Raw genomic sequence first — 21928 nt, 5'->3', positions numbered from 1 at the left:
TGTTTAGGCAGTTTAAGGTTCTTAGATGATTTTTTGGTTGAACTTCAATCAATGCAAACTGATTTTGTGATGTGATTACTGGTGGAAACAGCAAGTTTGGTTTTATACTTCAGCAACACTTAGCAGCTACTTTGTCGGAAATAAAATAGAAGGGCAGCAGGTTTTCTATTTACAGCATAACCAAACAAACTCTGAATAAGTCAGTAATCATAATTACCAATCAGAAGTCATAATTGGCCTTTTACCACCACGCCATGGGCAGTTTGAACCGCGATCTGGAACATGTTGTACACGGTGCGGGTAAGTGAGAAGCTGGAGGTGTGTGCTTGTTGCCTGCAGCTCTTCCTCTAACAGCGCACTGTGGCTGCCCCTGACTGTTCCATTTTTTTTCCGACATTTAAACCTGATCAGCTGTCAAAAAATGAACAACATGACCACATCGTATTTAATGGATTTTATAGTTTGATAAAAAACAATCACAGTCGATTTTTTTATCTCAGAGACAACACAATAAAACCTCCCGCGTGTTTTGCCAGTTGAACTAGCAGAACAAGGGAATATTTGGTTTGCTGTGACTTATTATGGCTCTAATACAGCTTCAGGGGAGTGACTGTAAAGTAAGGCTGACATCAGTGAGATAAAACACTAGCAATGGATTACATGCTCAATCATCTCATGTGAATCCCTCTGCCTACATATGTGATGGCAATTTGAATCCAGTATGGAAGTGGTAGACCATGCCATTCACAATGAAAACTATTATATAGCAGTAGTTTGTGCTCAAGTGTCTGGATTCCATTTTTCCCTGGATACATCCCTCCACTTGGAAAAGAAGAAAAAAAAAAGTCATCCATTTCCACAGAAAGTAACTAAAATGGATGAAAGTGGAGTAAAGTCAGGTCAGGCTGTGGAAGACGCACAGCCTAATGTGTGTGTTTTGGGTGCTGCAATTTCCTCCCACTACTCATTCAGTAATAGTCCAACACAGGGGAAACCACCACAGGGAAGTCATTCTTGAAACCTGTGCTCTGAAAACAACATTCTGTTGCCTGCTCCACGGATGGGCTGTAAATCCCGTCCTTTCCATCATAACAATGACTTTAAAATACAAATACGGGTCTGTATCTTAAGGTTTGTGATCTCAATTGGGAGCTGGATCTATACTCTGTCAGTAGGCCTACAGTGGTCAGCAGCAATTGCGTGAGCAGCTTTTACAGCTTTATGAGCTATAGCATTAACTACCTCCTCTGACTCTGACTGCCAGCCTGGACAGAACGGCAGCCAACCCTCAGAGTTCCAGTGGCAGAGAGAAAACAGTTGAGACCCTGTCTGCCTTGACTTGGCTCGGCCCGTCCTGGTCTGCTCTGGCGGGGCACCTTTTCAAAGAGTGTCTCACTGAGTCTCTCAGGGGAACGATAGCCTACAGAGTGAAGCTGCCACAGAAGCAGGCTGGAGACACTCACACCAAGGACTGACCACTGCAGAAGTCACACCACCCTGCAGCTCTTTCACAGTCAGATTTTCCACATACGTAGTGTTTGGTCGTGAGCGCCATAGAGTCTTACATACATATGAAAGGTTATCAGACAAGTCAAAACTATAATTGAATACATCAATAAATAATAGTGTTAGCTGACTGAATAAAACTGAATGTAAAACCAAATGTAAACAGTTGGTAAAAAGAAAGTTTTTCTTTTGCATTTAATTGATACATTTTTACTCCTCTATACATCTTTCACTACCTCGTGAATATTCCGGCAACTTACCTTTACATCTTTCTTTCTCCTTCTAGTTTTACCCATCAAAATGCTCCACATTGTTTTTCCTCAACTGACACTAGGGAAAACAGGCCTTTCTCAACAGAGAAGACAGAGTACGCCAGGTTCAGATTCCCATACTTTCTCCAGTCCAGACAGACGGAGGACTGTTTGCAGTTGGAACAGCCGTGTTCTTGCTAATATCAGCAGCTCAGCTTGGGACTAGTGATTACACTTCAACACAACTGTATCTGACTGTGCTGTGACAAAATAATCTGAACTCAAAGGTCTACAAACAGCCTATAGTAACAGGCAACAGTAGGTGGATAGATATTGGAATGCACATAGGCCTATAGATCCACTTAATATCCAATCTGCGATGTGTATTGAAAATCCAACAAAACATAAAATAAACCCCACTGCTCCTGTTCATTTTTATTTGTATATATTTATTTTTATTGAAATGTGGTGGTATATCTATATCAGAAACTCACAGAGTCCACAGATGCAGTCCTGTTGTTGAACTGTGAAACAAATCATGTAATTATTGTGCATTTATCTTTATCTTCATTGGGGGCAGCCGTGGCGCAGCAATTTAAGAGTGTGGCTTTGGACTTTGGACCAGCCTGAGGGTTGTGGGTTCAATAACTCGACCAAGCGCAAAAAAACGGATATGGTGGTGAAGGAGACGCGCCTCCCCTGCATCTCCGACCATGGCTGTGGTGCCCCTGAGCAAGGCACCGATCCACCCCAGCTCCCTGGGCGCCTCATTGGGCAGCCCCCTGCCCCAGCGTCTCTAGTGCATGTGCATGCTTCTGTGTGTGTTTCGTTCACTTGGCGTGGGTAAAATGCAGAGTAATTTCCCCAGGAGGGATCAATAAAGTAATTAAAATTTAAAAAAACAAACAAACAAAAAAAAAACAAATCTTCTTAGGCAAACAAGAAGCAAAAGATATTGTATTTCAACTCTGAGACCAACTTTCATCTTCCAAAAGAAATGTAAACACATCAAACACTCAGTCCTAGAGTGCAAATTACTCCAACTTTGACCCTGACTCAAAAAAATATCTGCCATTGCCACTGGTTAGCATGCAATGTAAAATCCTCACAGTCAGCTAATAAGTACCCTTGATAAAACGGGTGGCGCGAGAACACTTTCAGACATTTGATCTGCACTCGACCAGATGCTTACTTTAACCTGCAACTGGGTTCTGACTGCTGAGGTTTCACAAGTCCACTAGAGCAGATACACTAACTATCCGTGCACTTTCCTACTGCACTGTAGCTAAAGCTAAAGCCAGTAAACTAAGGCTAATACAATTAGCTGGCAGATGCTACTTATAATTCTTTAGAGAAAGGAGACATTAAAAAAAAACATGTCTACAAAATTTGAGGAAACATAAAGTCCTATCGTGGTTCTTGATGGAAATAAAGACAGAAGCACTTTAAATAGAAGATAATATTATAAAGATATTATGGAGTCAGTGAACCTGTAATTGGCGTTTACTAGCTAACTCTCTTAGCATTAGCTTGCCAGTCAAAATGCTGCTTAACTACTGTTACATGATTTTATAATGTGTATAATAAATTTCTGCTATAGTTTGATGACAAAAGTCTGCTGTTAGGTTGCCAGTTTTGGGGTCCTAGAAGTAGTAAAGCGGCATTGATGCAAAAGAGAAATATCTATAACAACTTTATTTGTGGCTTGATAAACGTGCTGTGTAGACAGTGTAGACAGAGGTTTAATGTGCACTGCGTTTAACACTGAAGACTATCTTTGTAATGCCAGTACTTGGCCTAACCTTTGTTACAATGTGTGCTGTGATATTTAGCTATTTTGAATTTCTGAACCTAAAGCAACAACTGTCATATGATTATACTGCCGCATGTAAAGTATGTCTGATTCATATTAAACTCTGTCTTTTTCAAGAAGAGACTGCCTTTGAATCCATCATGTACTGGGGCGCTGTGTGATCATGCAAGGTGGAATGAATAATATTTTCATTTTGCTGTTTTGTTGCTGTGTGTGTAAGTCTGTGTGTGATTGTCATGCAGTAAATCTTTCTGAAATTGCTCTGGGCAGAGCTGCGGATGCAATGAATCAAACAGTACTGAACACAAACACACACACAGATTTTTAGATTTGAGACAACTTCAAAAGTCTGGTAGTAAAGTGGGTTGTGAAATAAGAGTTCCAGACAGTCAGACACTTCTTCTCACATTCCAACTGTCTGTACTTGTGTGTGTGCTTTAAAGGTTTTAAAAGTGCTTGGAGGCTTTTGAGGTTTTAGGTTTATTTCATTGCTGTCTTTCTGCTATGATTGGAGTGTGTGAGCGTGTGTAGTTGAGGTAAAACAGTGCCAAGACAAACTGATTATGGGACTCTCATGTTGCATTTTCCAATCAGGATGCCAGAGTGTTCTCATGCAGTGTTCAATGAGGTTTGACACAGCATTTGGATTAATAGAGGGATCCTCGCCTCTGGCTCACAATTAAGTACGTCATCAGTGTGTGTGTGTGTATGTGTGTGTTTCAGAGTGTGAATGGTGGGATTTCAAATGCTGCCGTCTCTGACTCATGCCCTTAATGTTTAAACCAGTTGCTAATTACTTGGATTCTCACTGTGTTCAGTGAATAACAAAGTTGTGAGCGGGATATTAAAGACAAACTATTTTCCTTGGAAAATGACAGAGCCAGACATGAGTTCATATTCGAAACAGGTGACGGGTGGATAGCTTTGAGCCATTATAAACACTGAGGACGTTGAAGCACACCTCCATCAGGCCTTGAGTGTGGCAGTTTGTTCTGCCAGGAAAACATATCTAATGAGCCTTCATTATTCATTTTTACTGGTTCAAAGATTTCCATTCAAACCAGAGGGTATTTTGTGGTGTGAGATTTTGGTTATTACTTAATTACCTAATATTGTTCCATGTCTAATGGATGTGTACACAGGCAACCGTTGGCTAACAGATTAGCCATATCAACTTTATTAAAGAATAGTATGTTAGTTGTGTTTTCGGCTTAGTTTGTCCCCAGAAAAGGAAACTTACTCCTCTCCATCTCCAATCAGTGCACAAAACAGGCTGAGTTTTTTATTATGTTGGCATTATATATGGATTTTATCACAGTACATAAACCACATATTTAAGGACTTTAACGTCAATAAAGTTGTTTACCATCTTTCCCCATGGAGGTTTACCCTCTTAAATGTATATAAATAACCTGCCTTTATCCAGCCTGGTATCATATTATGGTGGAGTGTGGAGAAATCCAGCCACAGGGAGGCTGGTAACACTGACTAAAACTGAATATCATACTCAGTGTTTACTTGTTATGGTAACAGTGCTGCATTTACAACCCAGACTGCTTCACGAATGCGGCTCATATCTCCCCAGGTCCCAATTCCCTCCCTTCAAAATCTCTCTGTCACTCTGTTCCTAACAGTCCAGCTACTTCCTTGTCCCATCTCAGTGTTCATGTGTCCTGGCCACCTTACGCTCCCCTTCTTCTTTTCCTCCTTTTTATGCAGCTTAAAATTAGCCTGCTTGAGTCATTTCACTATAAAGCAGTCTGCTGTGTGACAGAATGACTGATACACTCGCTGATGGCAAGCCAAGATTCCACAGCAAAGGAGGAACTGTAAAATATAAGAATGAAAAAAAAAACCATCTTGGAAGATAAACAGAGCCACTTCTTCCTTTATTGCTCCATATCTGTCTTCCTCTCCTCTTCCTCCTTGCAGGCTGCATCAAAGTCATTCTAATTATTTTTTTTCCCTTTTCATATTTTTATCTCCTTCTTCTTCTTTATCATCAAAATAGAAGCAACCCCTTGGCATCAAATATTCCCACTTCACGTTGTAAGGAACAGTTCATGCATCATGGGGGATGCCAAAATAACCCATGAAATGACTTCGAGGAGATCAGGGGACATCTGTGCAAAAACACAGACTGTATGAATAAAAGAAATCATGTCAGAAATTCTACTTTTGTCTGGACATAGCGTGCCTCCAAGCACGTAAAACTGACTTTCACCATATAGCACAGCTGTAAATGCAGCACTAAAACAAATAACATGTTACTACGACAAGGCAGTATTTACTATCAGTGCCTCCCTTCCCACTGAAACGAGTTCCACAAGCTCCAAAACACATGTGTAACTGACACTGTCTAAGAGGCGGCGTTAGTCTGCTGCAAATCATCTTTACAGGCTCTTGATTAGAAACGTCTGCTGTGTCACAAACGTCCAGGTCTCTCAGAGTGAGCGGGACAGTCTCTGATGAGTTTTTATGATCTTGGCACAATGACTGGAAAAGTGTAGGAAATCAAAATCAGGATTCAAGAGGAGTAATTTGGTTAGATTTGGAAACGTGTCCGATGGGTTTTGTCCATGCTGGATCTGAATAAAACCAGAATAGAGTCAGAGTATTTACCTACACCAAAGAAACATAGTCTTGGAATATTTGGAATGTTGAGATTTGATCAATATTGTAAACCCGAATAAGTTAGCAGTACTCAAAAGAACGTAGGCATTTGCCACAAGTTTTTTGAGTCAAACGTTATTGTGAGCAAAGCTTAAACATTTAGTTTGTGTTATACGTCGTCAATGATTACACCTAATTTAAAATAACAGTGTCCACTCAAATATTTATAGTAAATGCAACTCAAAATTAACCATTCATGTCTTTAATTATAATAAATAGAATGAAGTTAATTATCTTAAGTATAAAAACACCATCATTTCATGTTCAGTAAACTCTAAACTTCTAAGGATCTTTAACACAAATTTGACTGGCTACAACTCACAAATGTTGACTTAATAAAACTAAGAAGGATTTCCTTGAAAACTTGGCAAATGTTTGCCTTACTTACATTAAGTAGCACTGATTTAAAAAAAACAAGACATGTCAACTTTCATGTAAATCAACATTTTTTTTTATTTAACATTTGAAAATATTAAATTGTGCCCACACAGTCCCTTTCTTACTAACAATTATTTGTTCAATTATTATTTTGAATTATTATTTGAAATAGTAATATATCAAAATAATAAGAATGAAGTAAAAAAAACAATAAAACTAATTAAAATCTGAAAATAGATTTAAGGGCACATTACATTGGGCATCTTCAGCAGTGTAAAGTGTTTTATTACTTACCACATAACTTTTACTGTCAGTGAAGCCTAAAATCTGTAACATAGAGCAGCAACAACTGTTACATATAATGAACAGTACATAAACAAGTGCAAAGGCAGTTTAGCCTAAAATGTGTAGAGCAGCAATTTCAGCATCAACAACGCTCCACATTGACACTGGTTATGTTCACTGGCTAAAACAAACCACCAGATCCACAATCAGTTCTACACATGCACCATCAAGTCATTCTTAAGCGTGTGCTGAGAGTTTGCAGTCACCCAAAACCAAGTAACATTTTCTGAGTGAATTCAAATTCAGCATCAGGAAATCTGGGAAGGGTAACCACCACATCACCCTCTATGACAACAGCAATTTTCACAGGGTGGTAGTGAACTGGACTCATGGCATTGTCACTGACGGCTGTAATGAGGGTCACTGGTGCACCCCAAGATCTGGCTCATCCCCATCATTCTGACAGAATGAAAGATAAACTATTAACTAATCACATCCACTGAAACACAACACACACCAAGCGTGTGGCAAAGAAAGACATTTATTACAACTGTCATGAAAAATGTGTGTAACAAAACTGATAACCCATTTTCATTAACTTTAACTCGAGCTGAGTTGACTTACGTATGTTTCTACTGATATTTCAATTTGTTAATTAAAAAAAATTATTAGTGAACATCAAGTAAACAGTCAGGAGACATAACAGGTTTCAAAACATCTCATCAAAAGGACAGCACATGGAAATTAGACAGCTGGCTAGCACTTGCATACTTACAGAAAAAAATATTGGTGATTTTTCCTAATAAATTAAAATGTGAATGGGTGACTAAAAGATGGGTCTGATATTTCTATTTACAAGGACTTGCCAGACATGTTCTGAAAAATCCAGAGACTTCCTCATGCAGATAGACAGGAAGGGCATGGAGAACAGTTTGTACACCTTGTGTTGACATCATGTAGCTCCTGAAAGGATTAAAATAATGTCAATTCTGAGCAAAATGTACTAATCACACCTGATGTCAAACAGTCCAAACTACTACAATATCTATAAATAAATTTACTAATAACATGCTGCCTTAATGTGCGTGCTGGAAAAGGGTGGTATGCCCTGTCCAGGACCTGTTCATCATGGACTTTGAGAATACCAGCCAATGCATCTGCAGTCTTTCCAGTTTTGGAAGCCTTCTGTCTGAAGAGGGTACGTTTTACCATCCACTGCACCTGGACAAAAATAAGTTTCCCCTACCATTATACAATTAGGGGGCTGTCTATCCCCTTAAAGGTTCAGTTTATGTTGTACATAGCGCCAGATCACAACAGAAGTCATTTAAGGTTACCTTTCCTATAGAACAGGTCTATACCTTGTTCTTTTATTCAGCAAATTAAACAGACATATATGTTATTTATTTAATTAACACGACAGCATGTCATTTCTGTCTATAGATTGTCACGCCAAGCTAAGCTAACAACTGCGCTACCAGACCAAAACAATGCATGCACTGACACAAAAACTTGCCTCGACTTTATCTTTTAGACCTAACATGGAGAATAAGAATGTTCGTGGGCACAGTAACAAGCAATGCAGCTAATAATGTACCTAAACTATTGAATTGTTTCGTTAGCTTGCTAACCTTGCTTGCTAACCCCGCGTTAGCTGTGTGGCTAATATGGCTCAACTTCTCTGACTATGAAAACACGCCGAACTTCCAAACAAATACATAACGTTGAACATTTTTCAATCTTAAACCAAATACTTACAATTAACCAAAGGGTGACTGAATGCAGAACTCTGTGCTGCTGGGCCTGCTCTCCTGAATCCATCTCTGCCGCAGCGGGATGTTTGAATTGAGACGGTTGGAAGAGGAAGTGCACATAAAACTTTAAAATAAAATCACGTTACCCACACCAAGTGAACAAAACACAAGCATGCACATGCACTAGAGACGCTGGAGCAGTGGGCTGCCTACTGAGGCGCCCGGGGAGCTGGGGTGGATCGGTGCCTTGCTCAGGGGTAAGAAATACCGGAATGCATATTGTGGACATGGGTTTTGTCCACGAAGATTTATTTTAAGATAACTAGAAAAAAAAATTGACTCCACACCTTAAAGTCATAGAGCTGCCAAATTTTGGCCAAAGTGGTCATATGCTGACACTGTCTGCCTTTTTCTTCTTCTGCTTTTGGTTGGTGAACAAAACAAAATGGTGCATTATCACCATTGTCTGGAGCTGACAGATTCGATAAATTAGACAAATATTCCCTGCTGGCTGTCAGTTTAAAGGCAGATTAATTATTTTGTTAGCCACTTGGGGGCAGTGCAACCAGCAGCACACACTATTTTATTTTTATTTACACATCCGGCACATATAGACCAAAATTAACTTTGATTTGGAGTTTTGTGTTTTGGGCACCTGATCAAATTATGTCTAATATTAACGCACGCAGCCAGAAATATCTGGCTGTGTGCTGCTGCTGGAAACAAGACTCGTGCATGCGCTGAGAGAAAATATAAAGTTGCAGGTTTTAAAACCAAAACAAGAAGCTGAAAGAAGCTAAACACTCCACCAAGCTGTGGGGAACTGTAGCGTTGGCTGATACTGTGGGTTTGCCTATATAACAAAGCTTCACTTTGTTATTTCAGCTACCTAACATCATACTGTGTGTGGCATTAGCCTTGCATGATCAATTAGCAGAGCAACACTGGTTGAGAGAGCTGACTTTTCATTACGCACAACTCTAAACTGTACACAGCTGTTTGCCTCACTTTATGTTATCATCTCACCACAAAGACACAGTGACAACACAGCACACATTTCCCTACATGATTAACTTCTGACAGGCTTCTCACTGAGCTGTCCATCAAACACGGTCCAAACGCTGCTGTGGGATCACACTGAACCCCCCTCATAGTGACATGTTGGACACATTTGGATGCACAAACAAACTTTACACAAACCAGAATCCACAAGCAATAAACCACATGCACAAATGCTATTACAAGAACGTCACAAGAATGTAAAGCTGGGGAATAACATTTGTAGAGGAATAAACTGTGGCAGGGGTCCAATAAACAAACGAAGACTTCCTGCTGCATGTGTCCTCAATGGGAGGAAGGAATCACAGTCCTTATCCTCAGGGTTGTGTGTGTGTAAGCGATACAGAAGGACAGATAGATTATAATTTACGCAAACTACTGTACACATCCTTGACTGAACTTACTAAATTCAGTATGGAGTGATCAGATTTTTACTTCCAAGGCTTCCCTGTTACAGTACGTCTTTATACTTTTATTGAGCAGAGTGGTGTTGTTCCACGCTAACCTATAAAGTAATAAAAACAGAGTGCAGCATCAGCTGCAGATCAAAATTCCAGCTTGTGTACAAACTGTGTGCAGTGAATGGAAAAACCTTCGTACCAACATATTTGTCTTATAGCTGGTGACAAGTGAGGCCATGTCAGCAAGGCTGTGCTCAATTTGCAACACGAAGTCACCAAATAATGAACACACACAGATTCTTTGAGATGTGGTGTGAGGAGGAGAATTTCTCTCAGCTGACAGAACATGGCCTTTATAAAGGGCAGCATATTTATAAAGGTGTTTTGATGTGTCAGTTTTATATCTAATGCATGTCCTGTGCAAACACCCACAGGTTGTCTGTGCAGCAACATATGATCAGGGCAAGGGTATAAAACTTTGACTGTTCCCTATATCACCAGCTTGTGAGACCTTTACTGATTTAGTTAGTATTATCTTCACATGGTGTCTGTTCCCAAACAAAAGATGTGTCTCCTCAGCATAAAGTGAAACTGCCATGTTTAGTCTGCTGTGTGAACTGTACTTGATGCAACCAGGGAAATGTCACCGTCCAAAAAAACGGTCAGGGCCCCCCGAAATAAGTTCATCCAGTTGAAGGATAGTCTCTTTCAGTGTTTCAGCCTCTCGTGTTATTTTCAGTAGATGAAAATTTACAGTTCAGTGGAGCAGGAAAAGGAGGAATCAAACATAGGAAGAGAATAAATTAGCTACCACATAACAGCAGGCTGATTCTACCTCAGTGTCGTTCACTACAGTGGTGTTCTGTGTCTTCGGGGCCTGTTCACCATGTGCTGGAGATGTTTCTGATTTGAGTTCAACACAGACAGGAAACCATATGTCTGAGCTCTCCAAGTGTGGCTGGCCTACACAGCCCCACGCACACACACACACACACACACACACACACACACACACATTTATAGGCTGAGACAGACATCTAATTTTTCTTCTCAGTGCTTTGCTGTTCGGCAGTAGTCGAACACACAGCACATAACGCACCCAGCTGAGTGTGACCACAGTGAGGATTCCCCTAACGTTATTTACATGTGATGGAAACACTCCATTTCCAGTTCCTGTTTGTGATGACAGTTCACTTTTTAGTCATTCCAGGAGACACTAGCGGCCATAATGACCCGCCCCCCTCCCCCCGCCCCCGGCTCAACACACACACACACACAACTAAAACAAAAAAAGAAAACAAACAAACCCCCCCTCCGAACTTCTGAAATGCAGTGGTTGGACAGAAAGCCAAAAGAAGTGGGAGGAGGAGAGAGAAAAACGAACATTAAAAGGAATAATGGCAATGGAACAATGACTGATAAATGAGAGAAAGTAGCACTGACAGTCAACTGATTAAACACAGAGTAAGTGCAGAGGCAAAGAATGACAGACACAAGCACGTGGTTACTCATTTACAGGTGAAATATGAGGAAGCAGTACGGATGTCATGGTCATGTTATGGAAATGTTGGCGGTTTCTGATCAACTGTGCAGCTGTCTGAATAGATAACCTATTGATTTTCTGGCTGGTTAGCCAGGTAAGCAGCGCTGGATATGCACCTGTTATTGCCTCGAAATTATACGAAATGAAGAAATGAAGGGGAACGTGAATGTGGGTGAATGGGGTCTGAATACTTTCAATGATCTCATCTCATCACAGAGTGCTGGTTGTGTGTACTCACTAGGGGAGAACGACAGCTTGTCGTTACACTCCTCATCACTGCAGGAGCAGAAGTGAGCCATCCCGCTCGTCGTGTTCTTCTCCTTCATCACACAGGTGGAGCTGTTGTAGTCATCCAGCATGACGCCATACAGAGGCTTGGATGGGTCGTGGCACAGAGTTTCGATAGAGAAGCCTGTCTCGTTCTTCCGCCTGAGAGACAGACAAAGCGGACATGTCACCATGAAACGGTTTACACCTTCAGAGCCATTACCTGTGAAATCACATTTAGGAGATGAAGGCCATTCGCTGCTCTTAGGTACCTACCAGATAGCGACACAGACCTCGTTGTTGTCCATGCAGATGGATGTGATGGAGCAGTTGGACATGCAATCCCCTATGCCACTACACAAGGATGACTCCAGATCACAGAACTTACAAAGCTGGCTCATTTGGTAAAAAGGGGGCATGCCTGCAGAACATACACAAAAGTATCCATCAGGCTGGCTTCATGTTTCAAACACTGTTATCACAATGAAAACACAGCAGTTCACTGACATTTCTACTCTGAGCTGAGGCAGAAAATGTTGGTTCAATATTAAAAAATTACGCAACAAACAGTCATTTGTCAGTCAGTCAGTCAGTCGGAGGTAATGGGACTTGCTTGAGCTTCTTGAAGACGTCAGTTAGACTGGAGTCAGTTAGTTATTTAAGCTCTTGTGGGGTATTGTGGGGTGTTTTGTACTTAGGGTGGACACACACAACCTAAAGCAAGTCCAACACAAGCTGGAGGTTATCAGACCCCTTCATCATTGGGACAACCACTTCACAAACACATGACTCAACACAGGAGAACCAGCTCCTCAGGTCAGGACTCAGCATTCCACCTACACCTGAAGGACCAGAGACACTCATTTGAGGACAGCAGCGTTCACATTTTGGCCAGAGAAGACTGATAGTCTTGAGATCCCTCCCCGGGCATCTTAACGCCCATTCACACTATGACTCATGTGACCCTAATAACTCACATGTGACCTCAATGACTCTCAGGGTGTTAACAGCCCATAAAAGGTTAAATACCTGGGACTCCCCGCCAGTCAGTTAGAGCTAACTAGTTATTCTTTCTGGAGGGTTTATCTATAAATGCCACATTACACATTCTAGTCAGTTCCATTGACAAGTCTAGAATGAGATAAGTGATAATTCCTGTTGCAAGTAACCGAAGTGGCACATTAAACCAGGCATACATGATACTGTCAGCTACATACTGTACAACGCACAGTAGGCTGGAACGACAAGAAAGCATCAGCTGCTTGAATTTAACCAGGTCAGTACGATAGACAACTGTCAAACAGCCACAACCAGATCAACGGCAGACTGCACTGCATGTGTCTAGATCAGCCGCCTCAAATGTGCTGGAAGGGTCCTAAGGAAACCATCCAACCATACCAAAATAGGCCAAGACACCACTAAACCACCAAGACAGACAGCCACAGCTGAATCAATAGGCAGCCTGTGCCGAGCTACAAACGGTTTCTTAGATCGAACCACATTAGATACTCAACCCAAGACCTCACGCAATCTTTGACATGCCTTCAAAATGACTATATAAAAGAGATTTCCTGAAAGAAGCAATAAATCGGGTTCATTATTCTTTTTAATTCATGCATCACAGATCTGATTGGTTTTCTGGGAGTGAGAGATGAATGGACAAATCTGTGAAATGTTGAATCAAATCCATCTGACAAATGATTAACGAGGTCTTCAAAAAAAAAAGACTAATATGACTAATGTGGCTAATTCTAAACATAGACCCAGGCTTAGAAATGACTCCACATGATCTCACTGACTGGATGTTCTTTTCATGTTTAACAGGTTGTGGCTGAAATCAGAATTCACTGTCCTGCTTATAGGAAATGTCACCAACATCTGTTTACAATCATTTCTGTCTTTGTTTTTGCTTCATAACAAAGGAATCATCAGGCCTGGGATACAGTTACACTGTTTGATATCGTCCCTCTAGCTGGTGGGGAGGTATCACACATGGTACAGTGGGTCGCGTGCTGTATGGGCTGGCCCCATAATCAGTAAAATCTTATCCCTGTCAGTCTCCATAGTATGACTCAAGCCGCCTACGCCCCTCTGATCTCCTGCTGCTCTGTGACCTGTTCAGACCTGCCTCTGACACCGAGGCCCCACTGCTTGCAAACTCAGGAGGGGCCCAACCAACCCACATTAGCCTGTGTTACTCTAATGTTTACAGAGCTTAAAATGCATTTTAAAACGGCAATTTTCAAATCTTGAAAGGGAAGGAAAGTTTCTCCGTGTGGCTTTTGTGTTCAAATAACCCTGAGTTGCTGGGTGGGATAGGTGCTCTTTGTGTAGTGTGCAGGGGTGGTGGTGCAGAAGGGTTGTTTCAGGACTGGAGAAACCCTCTTTGCTGGACGGTCTGAGTTTAAGCATCCATTTCGCCAGTAATCTGTCCTGTTTGGGAGATGGATAGCTTAGACAGGTCTTGGATCAAGTCCTGACACACTCGGGCTACCAGCTGTTCCACGTCTTTAGCTCAAAGGAATGCAGCCTCTTCAGTGTTTCTGAAAAAGTGAAGTGCGTTCCTGGACTTTACTGCTGATTCTCTAAAGATACATTAATACCGACTACAGCACTAACTATAAGTTGAATTCTTTACTTTGTGATTGGCTCAGGTCAATTTTCAAGCAATTAATTTGTTGGCATTCCAAAAATTAGAGGTCCCATTTAATTTCACCAGCACTGGCCCTGAAAGTTTCATCTTATATCAACATCTTGATAGTTTCTGACAACTCAAACCTTACAGCAAGTGAAATGTTTCAGCAATACAGCTGCAGGGTTAATAATTAGAGAATTTTTTTTTTTTTTTTGGTCTGTGTAGATTCTCAGTCATCCAGGTCAGGGTATTTCCAAATGCTATACGAAGGCAGCTGGACTTGCTTGAGGTCCTTGAAGACATTTCACCTCTCATTAGTGATGATCAATCACTAAACAGAGGAGGTGGTCTGTGGCACCACTTATCAGCCACTTACAAAGTAGGGAGATCCCTCCTAAGGCAGCTCAACACCCATTCACACCGTGACTCATATGAGTCGTTAGTGTCACATGATGACCAGGTCAACGAGTCACGTGACCTCAACGACTCTAAAGGTGTTAACGAACCCACAGGAAGGTAAATACCTGGGTTCCCCACCAGCCAGCTAGAACTGAAGAAGCCTTTTGGATAAGTCCAGCTGCCTTTGTATAGCTCTTAGAGATTCCTCTCATGTGGTGCCTGAGTGAAGCAGCTGATTATAGCACAAGCAAGACTTCCAATGACTGAAGTACCTCAGGTTAATTACTGACATCTGTACTGTATGAACTGCACGACCAGTTCACATTGGAAAGCATCAGACTTTTCAATGTAAACTGCTGAGATAAACATCTGGCTCAGAGATGCAGGTAAAGTGCATACTCAGACATCTATGGACTTCAGAGACTTCTCTACAAACCGGGTCGACGGAGGATGTCTGATATGGCAGATATCTGCTTCACCATGATGAAAGGCACTTCTCCTCTGCAAACAACAACAACAACAGCCCTCACACGTCTGAAATCCAAGAGACAGACAAAACATCTGCATGCAGTGCAGTCTGTGTTATCATCCAATCAACTGACACGGCAGTACGTCTGCAGTCGTGAACTGTGAAAGGAGGAGGACTTCAGGTCTGACACTCATGAATTCTCATTACCTTCCCTACATGTCATCAGATTCACCATAGAGTGTGGTTATATTGGTGTGAGTGACACCCAATGTCAATGCATCGGACGGGCTGTTCATTTGACAGGAAATAATGTTTCTGTAAAACACTTTCATAACTTATTCCATCACAGTGAGTCTAGTTTGCTGCAGGACAGAGTGTGAGTTAGCAGAGTGTTAAACCCCACATAGCTAGAGTTACACTATGTGCAGCTGGTGAGTTCTTTATGGTGCTGATTAATCTTTATTGTGCTGTTGCACAGTACTGATTACACATTAAGAGCTCATTAACCGTTTGACTGCAGGTCAGTTTCTGCTGCTGAAGGACGCCCTCTGTTTGAGTCTTTCAACACTGGCTATATATATATTTTCTAGGTTTTCACCTTTGGCCTCAGTTTATTTAAATACTTATTTCCCAAAATGTTCAGAAAGCTCAGGGCACAAATGCTATCAGTTAGCACGTCGGGGCTTCTGTCTGTGTTTTGAGATGCTGAATCATTGAAGAAGGGATGTGACTCTTAGATCAGCTGGGTTGAAGGGGGGGGGGAGATAAACACCACTCTAATTATCCTCATTTCAGTTTGTGGATTTATGGTAAAATAACAGTGCTGTTGTTCTTAGTTAGAGGCTGCAGCTTTACACTCGACTTTACTTTCAAGTTTCAGCAGATTGTTCCCGTGCTGAAAGTCTATGGTGGTTATGTGGGTTACTGTACCAGCTGCTCAAGCACTTTGACTTTCTCTTTTTATTATTGCTGCACTTTTCCTGCTGTTAGTCCGTGTGTAGGTATTACACTATGAAAACACAAGTGACCTTACTGCATCACAGGAAAGTGTGGACTGCCTTTAACTGCCATCTTGATGGCTCCTGAAGGGGCTGTAATGTGACATTTGAGGTTTCTTTGTCCTCCTCTTACTGTAGGAGGGAAATCATACTACTGTGAACTGCTTCCGTCTGCCAAACAGAGCAGCGGACAACCTTGATAAATACCCATGTATGACTTTTTTAAGACCAGAGGGTTCACGGGAAGAAAGGGAGTAAACATATTTTCTTAAAATGTCAAACTATTCCTTGAGCGCTGGAGGATCCTTAACCTAAAGGCGGAAAAGCATTTTAAATATTCGGTCCAGCAACAGACGGGAAACTATAGAGGAGAGACTGCTCCGAACTGCTCAAATGAGGATGGAAAAAGTGAAAAATCGACACATCAGGTAGTCATTCTTTAGGATGGTGTCACTGAAAAAAAAAAATCAAGATTTGAAACCAAGTTTTCAAAGGCTTCAAACCGTAGGTTAAGTTTCAGAAAGTCTTTCCAGGTGTCTGAGTGTTTAAGATGTTATGGTTTAATAAGCATAGATGTAAACCCCCTGAAACAGAGTGGAAAAAAAGAGACTGAAAGTAAGAATCCGTCTTCTTCCTGGTGACTGAAATGAGCAGAGACAACAGGCAAGAGGCAGCACAGGGCCACATAACTGCCACAGCAGGAAGCTGGGCTCTCTCCCTCTGCTCCTGAAACTTATCCTCCCACTTCTCTAACTCCATCATAGTCCACCTCTCTCCATCTTGACCCTAATCCTCTCATTCTTCCCGTCTTTATCTTCCTTCTGTAACTTTCTCAGCTTCCCTCTCTCCCTCCGCCTCCATCCCTCCTTCTTCTCTTTGACCCGGAGATTCAGCAAAGCGAGTCGGGGGGGTACTGGGAGGGGATGTAGACTAATATGGTGAAAAATCAAAGGGAGACACTTCAGAGAGGTTAAAGTGAGGGACCTCTTCTCTTCTTCTCTCCTCTCCTCTCTTAAGCCCAGTACAGTCAGTGTAAACACAGTAGGAATCGGTGCTTTGCAGGGCCACACAGGGCACACACACATACTATTTCACAAAGTGTAAAGGGCTCCTCAGCACACTGACATCTAACGTAACTTCAAATATATGCACAGATATATGATAAAGTTCATGAATCGCCCCAAAAGACAATTCCTCTGTGTCAAAAAAGAATGTATTTACCTATTCAAAGTTCCACTGTTTTCCCTTTCACCCTTAGTTTTGGGTTGCCATCTTCAAAAAAACAGCTTTTGTTCCCGAAAACTGTCTTGGCTAAACACAAGAGTTAGGAAATGCACCAGCACACAATGGCCTCTGCCTCTGACACGGTGAAGATTCCCTGGAAAGGAAGGATGGAGGAACCTTCCTGTGACAGCCCAGCAACGGTTATCAACATCAATTGAAAGCAAACAAAGAAAGAAAAGATAAAAAAACAACAGAGTCCGGCTCTGCTGTTTATACAAGCATAATGTCAAGCTGCTCCGGTGCTGGGAGAGTGGTGAGCAGCTTCCTCCAGCCTGAGGAGCTCTGGAAAAGTCAATAGCCAGGACTCACATGGGGTATATGGGTGGAAGTTTGCATGTTTTGTATGTGTTTTGTGCATATGTGTTGGTGTGTGTGTGTCTATTTGTGACACATACAATGCAGCATGACCACACACTCTTTCTGGTATGTGGGATTTCCAGGTTCAAAATAGGCCCCACTGTGGGAGGAGGGCAGGAACAAACAGCAGAGAGAGGGGGAGAAGGCAAAGAAGAGGAGGGAAGGGAAGGGAAGGGGAAGAGGGACATTTCATGAATTTCACAACCAAGGAAAAAGTTTGCTCTTTGTTTTCATCTTTTCATTTCTGTGTCAGTCTTCCCACCTGTTAACAAGCGTGGGGAGAGTTTTTTATTTTTTTCTGGTTGGCTGAAATGGGAGGTGTTACAGTATGACAGATGGAAAGTGGCCAAGTCTGTTAAACTGTCACTGTTAACACATGAGATTACAGTTGGACTACTGCCATGCAAATAACTCAATATAAGGCTTTAAACACATTATCACAAAAACACTACAGCTATGTAGGAGCTGAGGAATGAGATGAGTCATTCCGTGCAAACTCATGTGGCACAGCCAAACACGTTGTTTGAAATGTGAGTATTTCACACAGCAGAAACATCATGCAGTTTAAGTAAATAACTGGGGACAAGCTGACACCAAATATACACTGTATGATGCTGACAGTGTCAATAAAGTTGAGGGACTAACAGGAGACAATTTAAAGAACAGAAGGGTCAAAATCAACACAGCAGAGGTGGACGTCACCTGGACTTTTAGTCACTATGAGTCCAAGTACAAAACCACTACATCCTATAAGTTCAGTAATGCAACTCAACAGTATCTTTGATTAGAAATCCTGTTTGATAAACGCCCATGTCTTCCAACCTGCCTGTCCCTCATCATCACACTGGATCCAGTAAAACTCATCACTGTCACAAGCTTTTGATTTTGCATTTACTATCAGTTTGATTTTCACTTTTAGAAAGACATATAAGAAGTGAACCTTTCTCTTAGAAGTCTTGTTCTGTTGATCTATATGTTAGAAACATACTCTGATCTCGGGTCAGATCTTATGGGCACTGGAGACTCCTTCTCTGCAGTGAAAGGTTATCTCATAGTGGAAAAAAACTGTTTCTAATTTACGGAAACGCACATGTTCTTTCTGAAACAATTTGCTAATGTAAGAGTAGCCAGCAGCGAGCAGCATAGCTGAGCAGTGTATCAGTCCGCTCCGCTCCATGAGTCACCTGTTGCGCCTGGCTAGCCTCTGGCTCTCCGAAGAGCCATGCGTAACCCGCAGGAAGGAACGTTTCCCAGGCCCATTAAAACAACAGAGTCTGGTTTAAATGCACCGGAGCTGACATTAGCGAGGAGAGTGCTGAGGTCACGGCTGTGAACGGGCACAGTGCCGTTAAAGTTTAGGATAATGCGTAACTCACCGGCGGTCCCGCGCTCTGTCAGCACAGTGAAGAAAAAGACAGATAAAAGTCCGCGTGAATATAAAGAGCAGCGCTGTCCCGCCATCTTTTTGTGTCCTCTGTCCACAGACTGTCATTCAGGGTTAAGGGAAAGTAAAAGAGAGTCCAAGAGGAGGAACGGGGTTTTTGGTGTGTCCGCTGTGCCGTGCGCTCCACTCCGCTCAGCAGCTGGAGACTCACTGCTGAGCTTAACCATCCGTACACACACAGTGTGTTAAGACAGGAAACCGGAGGAGGGAGTAGGTCTCTCTCTCTCTCTCCCTCTCTCTCTCTCTCTCTCTCTCTCACACACACACACACACACACACACACACACAGATGTGTAATTACCTATCCAAATAGTGGAAATCGGAACAGTAAACAGCCCTATATGCATTTACATAAACTCGGGGCCATGAAATGTTTCCAGCAGGCCTTCTGAAATAGTTTTTCAAGTGGAAGTATAGACTAGCAGTCAACACAGCTCCACACAGCTAAAGAAAACGCCTCAAATACACGTTTGTATACACAATAATCTGATTCAAAATACACAAAAAAAATGACTACAACTCCCCATACTTACTGGAGATGTGTTTTAGACCTGCTGTGACTGACTGGCAGAAAAGTTTCTAAAAGAAAAGACTACAAACTAAAAATTCCACAGCCAGGGCTTTGCTGTCACCTCTGACAACAGTGAGGTCATGTTGTCTGCTTTTTGAGCAAACATGTGGGTTTCAGCACAGACGGTAGGTATTTTACAGGCTGATTGCAGGCTTCTTATTCCTAAGCATATTTTAATTTGATTACTTTTAAGCCTGTAAATTTAATTTTAAAAAAATGAAGAATTCAGTATTTTCTTTACCTGGATTTAGTTACAGGCCACGTGCAGAAACTCGCACTACAAACCCAATAGCAGTTCCAAAGGGAACCTGCTCCACAGCCTAGCCAGGGAGATAGCTCCAAAAAAAAACAAAAGTCAGCATGCAAAGGACAGCCTGTACTCATCTGTGCTGTATCATCTATCACACTCCTCAGTCCACAAAAACCTACAGTAGCAAAACACAAAACCCACAACCTATACTTACTTAAAAGAGATTATACCCATCCAAAAGTGTCTTCCTGTAGTGTTAGCTGAAACTTACCACTCCATTGTAAGCTCTGGACACGTGTTACCAACTCACCAGACACAAGTCCCACTGATTACACATTTAATTCCCAAAGTACCAAGTACTACAAAAACCCAGCCCAGTCTAAAAGCCCAGGTCCTTAGACTGCAACAAAAACAAGTCAGTAGTTTAGGTAGTGGCTGAGTGAAAATGTACCAAGTGGATGTTGTGCTGTAAAAACAAAGAAAAGGAAACAAGAACCACAGTGGAGAATTGTATGGGGTGAAGAGATCTTCCCCTCAGGACTGACTGCTGCTCTGTCTTACATACATGGGGGCACAGGCCCTGGTGAGTCCAGTGGAGCTGATAGCCCTGGAAAAACAAAGCACAACAACAGCAGAGTAAACCAAGCAGAGGGGCTGTCACACTCACTGTAGCTGTTAGGATTCATCCTCTGGGGATCATGAATGAGCGCACCAAATTCCATTGCAATTCATCCAATAGTCGTTGAGATTTTTCAGCATCTCAGTGTTTTTAAATCCTTAACTGACCCGTTCACAAATGTAATACCGTTTAATACAATTAACACCTCTATGACACAAGCTCAACAAAAATGTGAAAATATATGTTTGTATTATTATTCTCTAATCTACAGTTCCACATTCTTATGAAATTTGATCCAATTCAGCTTGTGATGACTGATTTATCTCTGAGCATGTGCGTGTGTGTGAGATTGATGAGCTTGATGGCTGATGAGTGGCGTTATTGGCAGCGTTCTCAGCTGTGTTGCAATGGCAGCACAGAGAAGGAGCCCGGTGACAGAGAGATAAGAAAGCTGAGCCTCTGTCTGGTCATATGACACAGCAGGTCTGGACATGCTGCTCTCTACCAACACTGGAAATGAGCCACACACTCTCTAGAGTCTCACAGCCCCTGTCGACCCCTTTCCTCACCAGTCCTCTGGAGTGCAGCTCCTTCGGCCAGAGGTCAGTGTGTGCTGGATCAGAGCTCTGTGTGTTTTTGGCTCCCACATCACAGTTGTAGTACAATATATTTTACAGCCTGGGACTACAAATAAACTGATCTTGGCTTCATGTCCAAAATATGAATCCTTTTTTAATAAGTAGGGACTAATGGCGTGGAGGTGCAGTGGTTAGTTGTGTGTTCCTGCCTTTCTGTGAGGAGTTTGGATGTTAGCGTCCAGCTTGCGTGGGTTCCCTCTGGGTACCCTGGCTTTCTCCCACAGTCCAAACGTGCAGGTTAACTTTAAATTGCATTAGGAGTGAATGTGAGCCTGATTGGTTGTTTGTCTCTGTGTCAGCCCTGTGACAGATGGGAGACCTGTTCAGGGTATAC

At 42.0% G+C, this 21928-nt stretch overlaps 1 protein-coding gene across 1 annotated transcript in view; it reads right to left on the bottom strand.

Annotated features, from left to right (window-relative positions):
- Positions 1-19682, bottom strand: part of LOC121186620 (TGF-beta receptor type-2-like) — a 32565-nt gene extending 12883 nt beyond the window's left edge. Inside the window, exons 1-3 of the mRNA XM_041045402.1 lie at positions 19449-19682; positions 12207-12351; positions 11902-12092 (exon numbers count right to left, since the gene is read on the bottom strand). Of these exons, the coding sequence (XP_040901336.1) occupies positions 11902-12092; positions 12207-12351; positions 19449-19533 (421 nt within the window). The 5' untranslated portion in view covers positions 19534-19682. The remainder of the gene's footprint in view (positions 1-11901; positions 12093-12206; positions 12352-19448) is intronic.
- Positions 19683-21928: the final 2246 nt, after the last annotated feature.

Source organism: Toxotes jaculatrix, chromosome 8, assembly GCF_017976425.1.
Source record: "Toxotes jaculatrix isolate fToxJac2 chromosome 8, fToxJac2.pri, whole genome shotgun sequence".
Taxonomy (NCBI): Eukaryota; Metazoa; Chordata; class Actinopteri; family Toxotidae; genus Toxotes; species Toxotes jaculatrix.
This window is presented reverse-complemented; position numbering and strand designations above follow the sequence as displayed.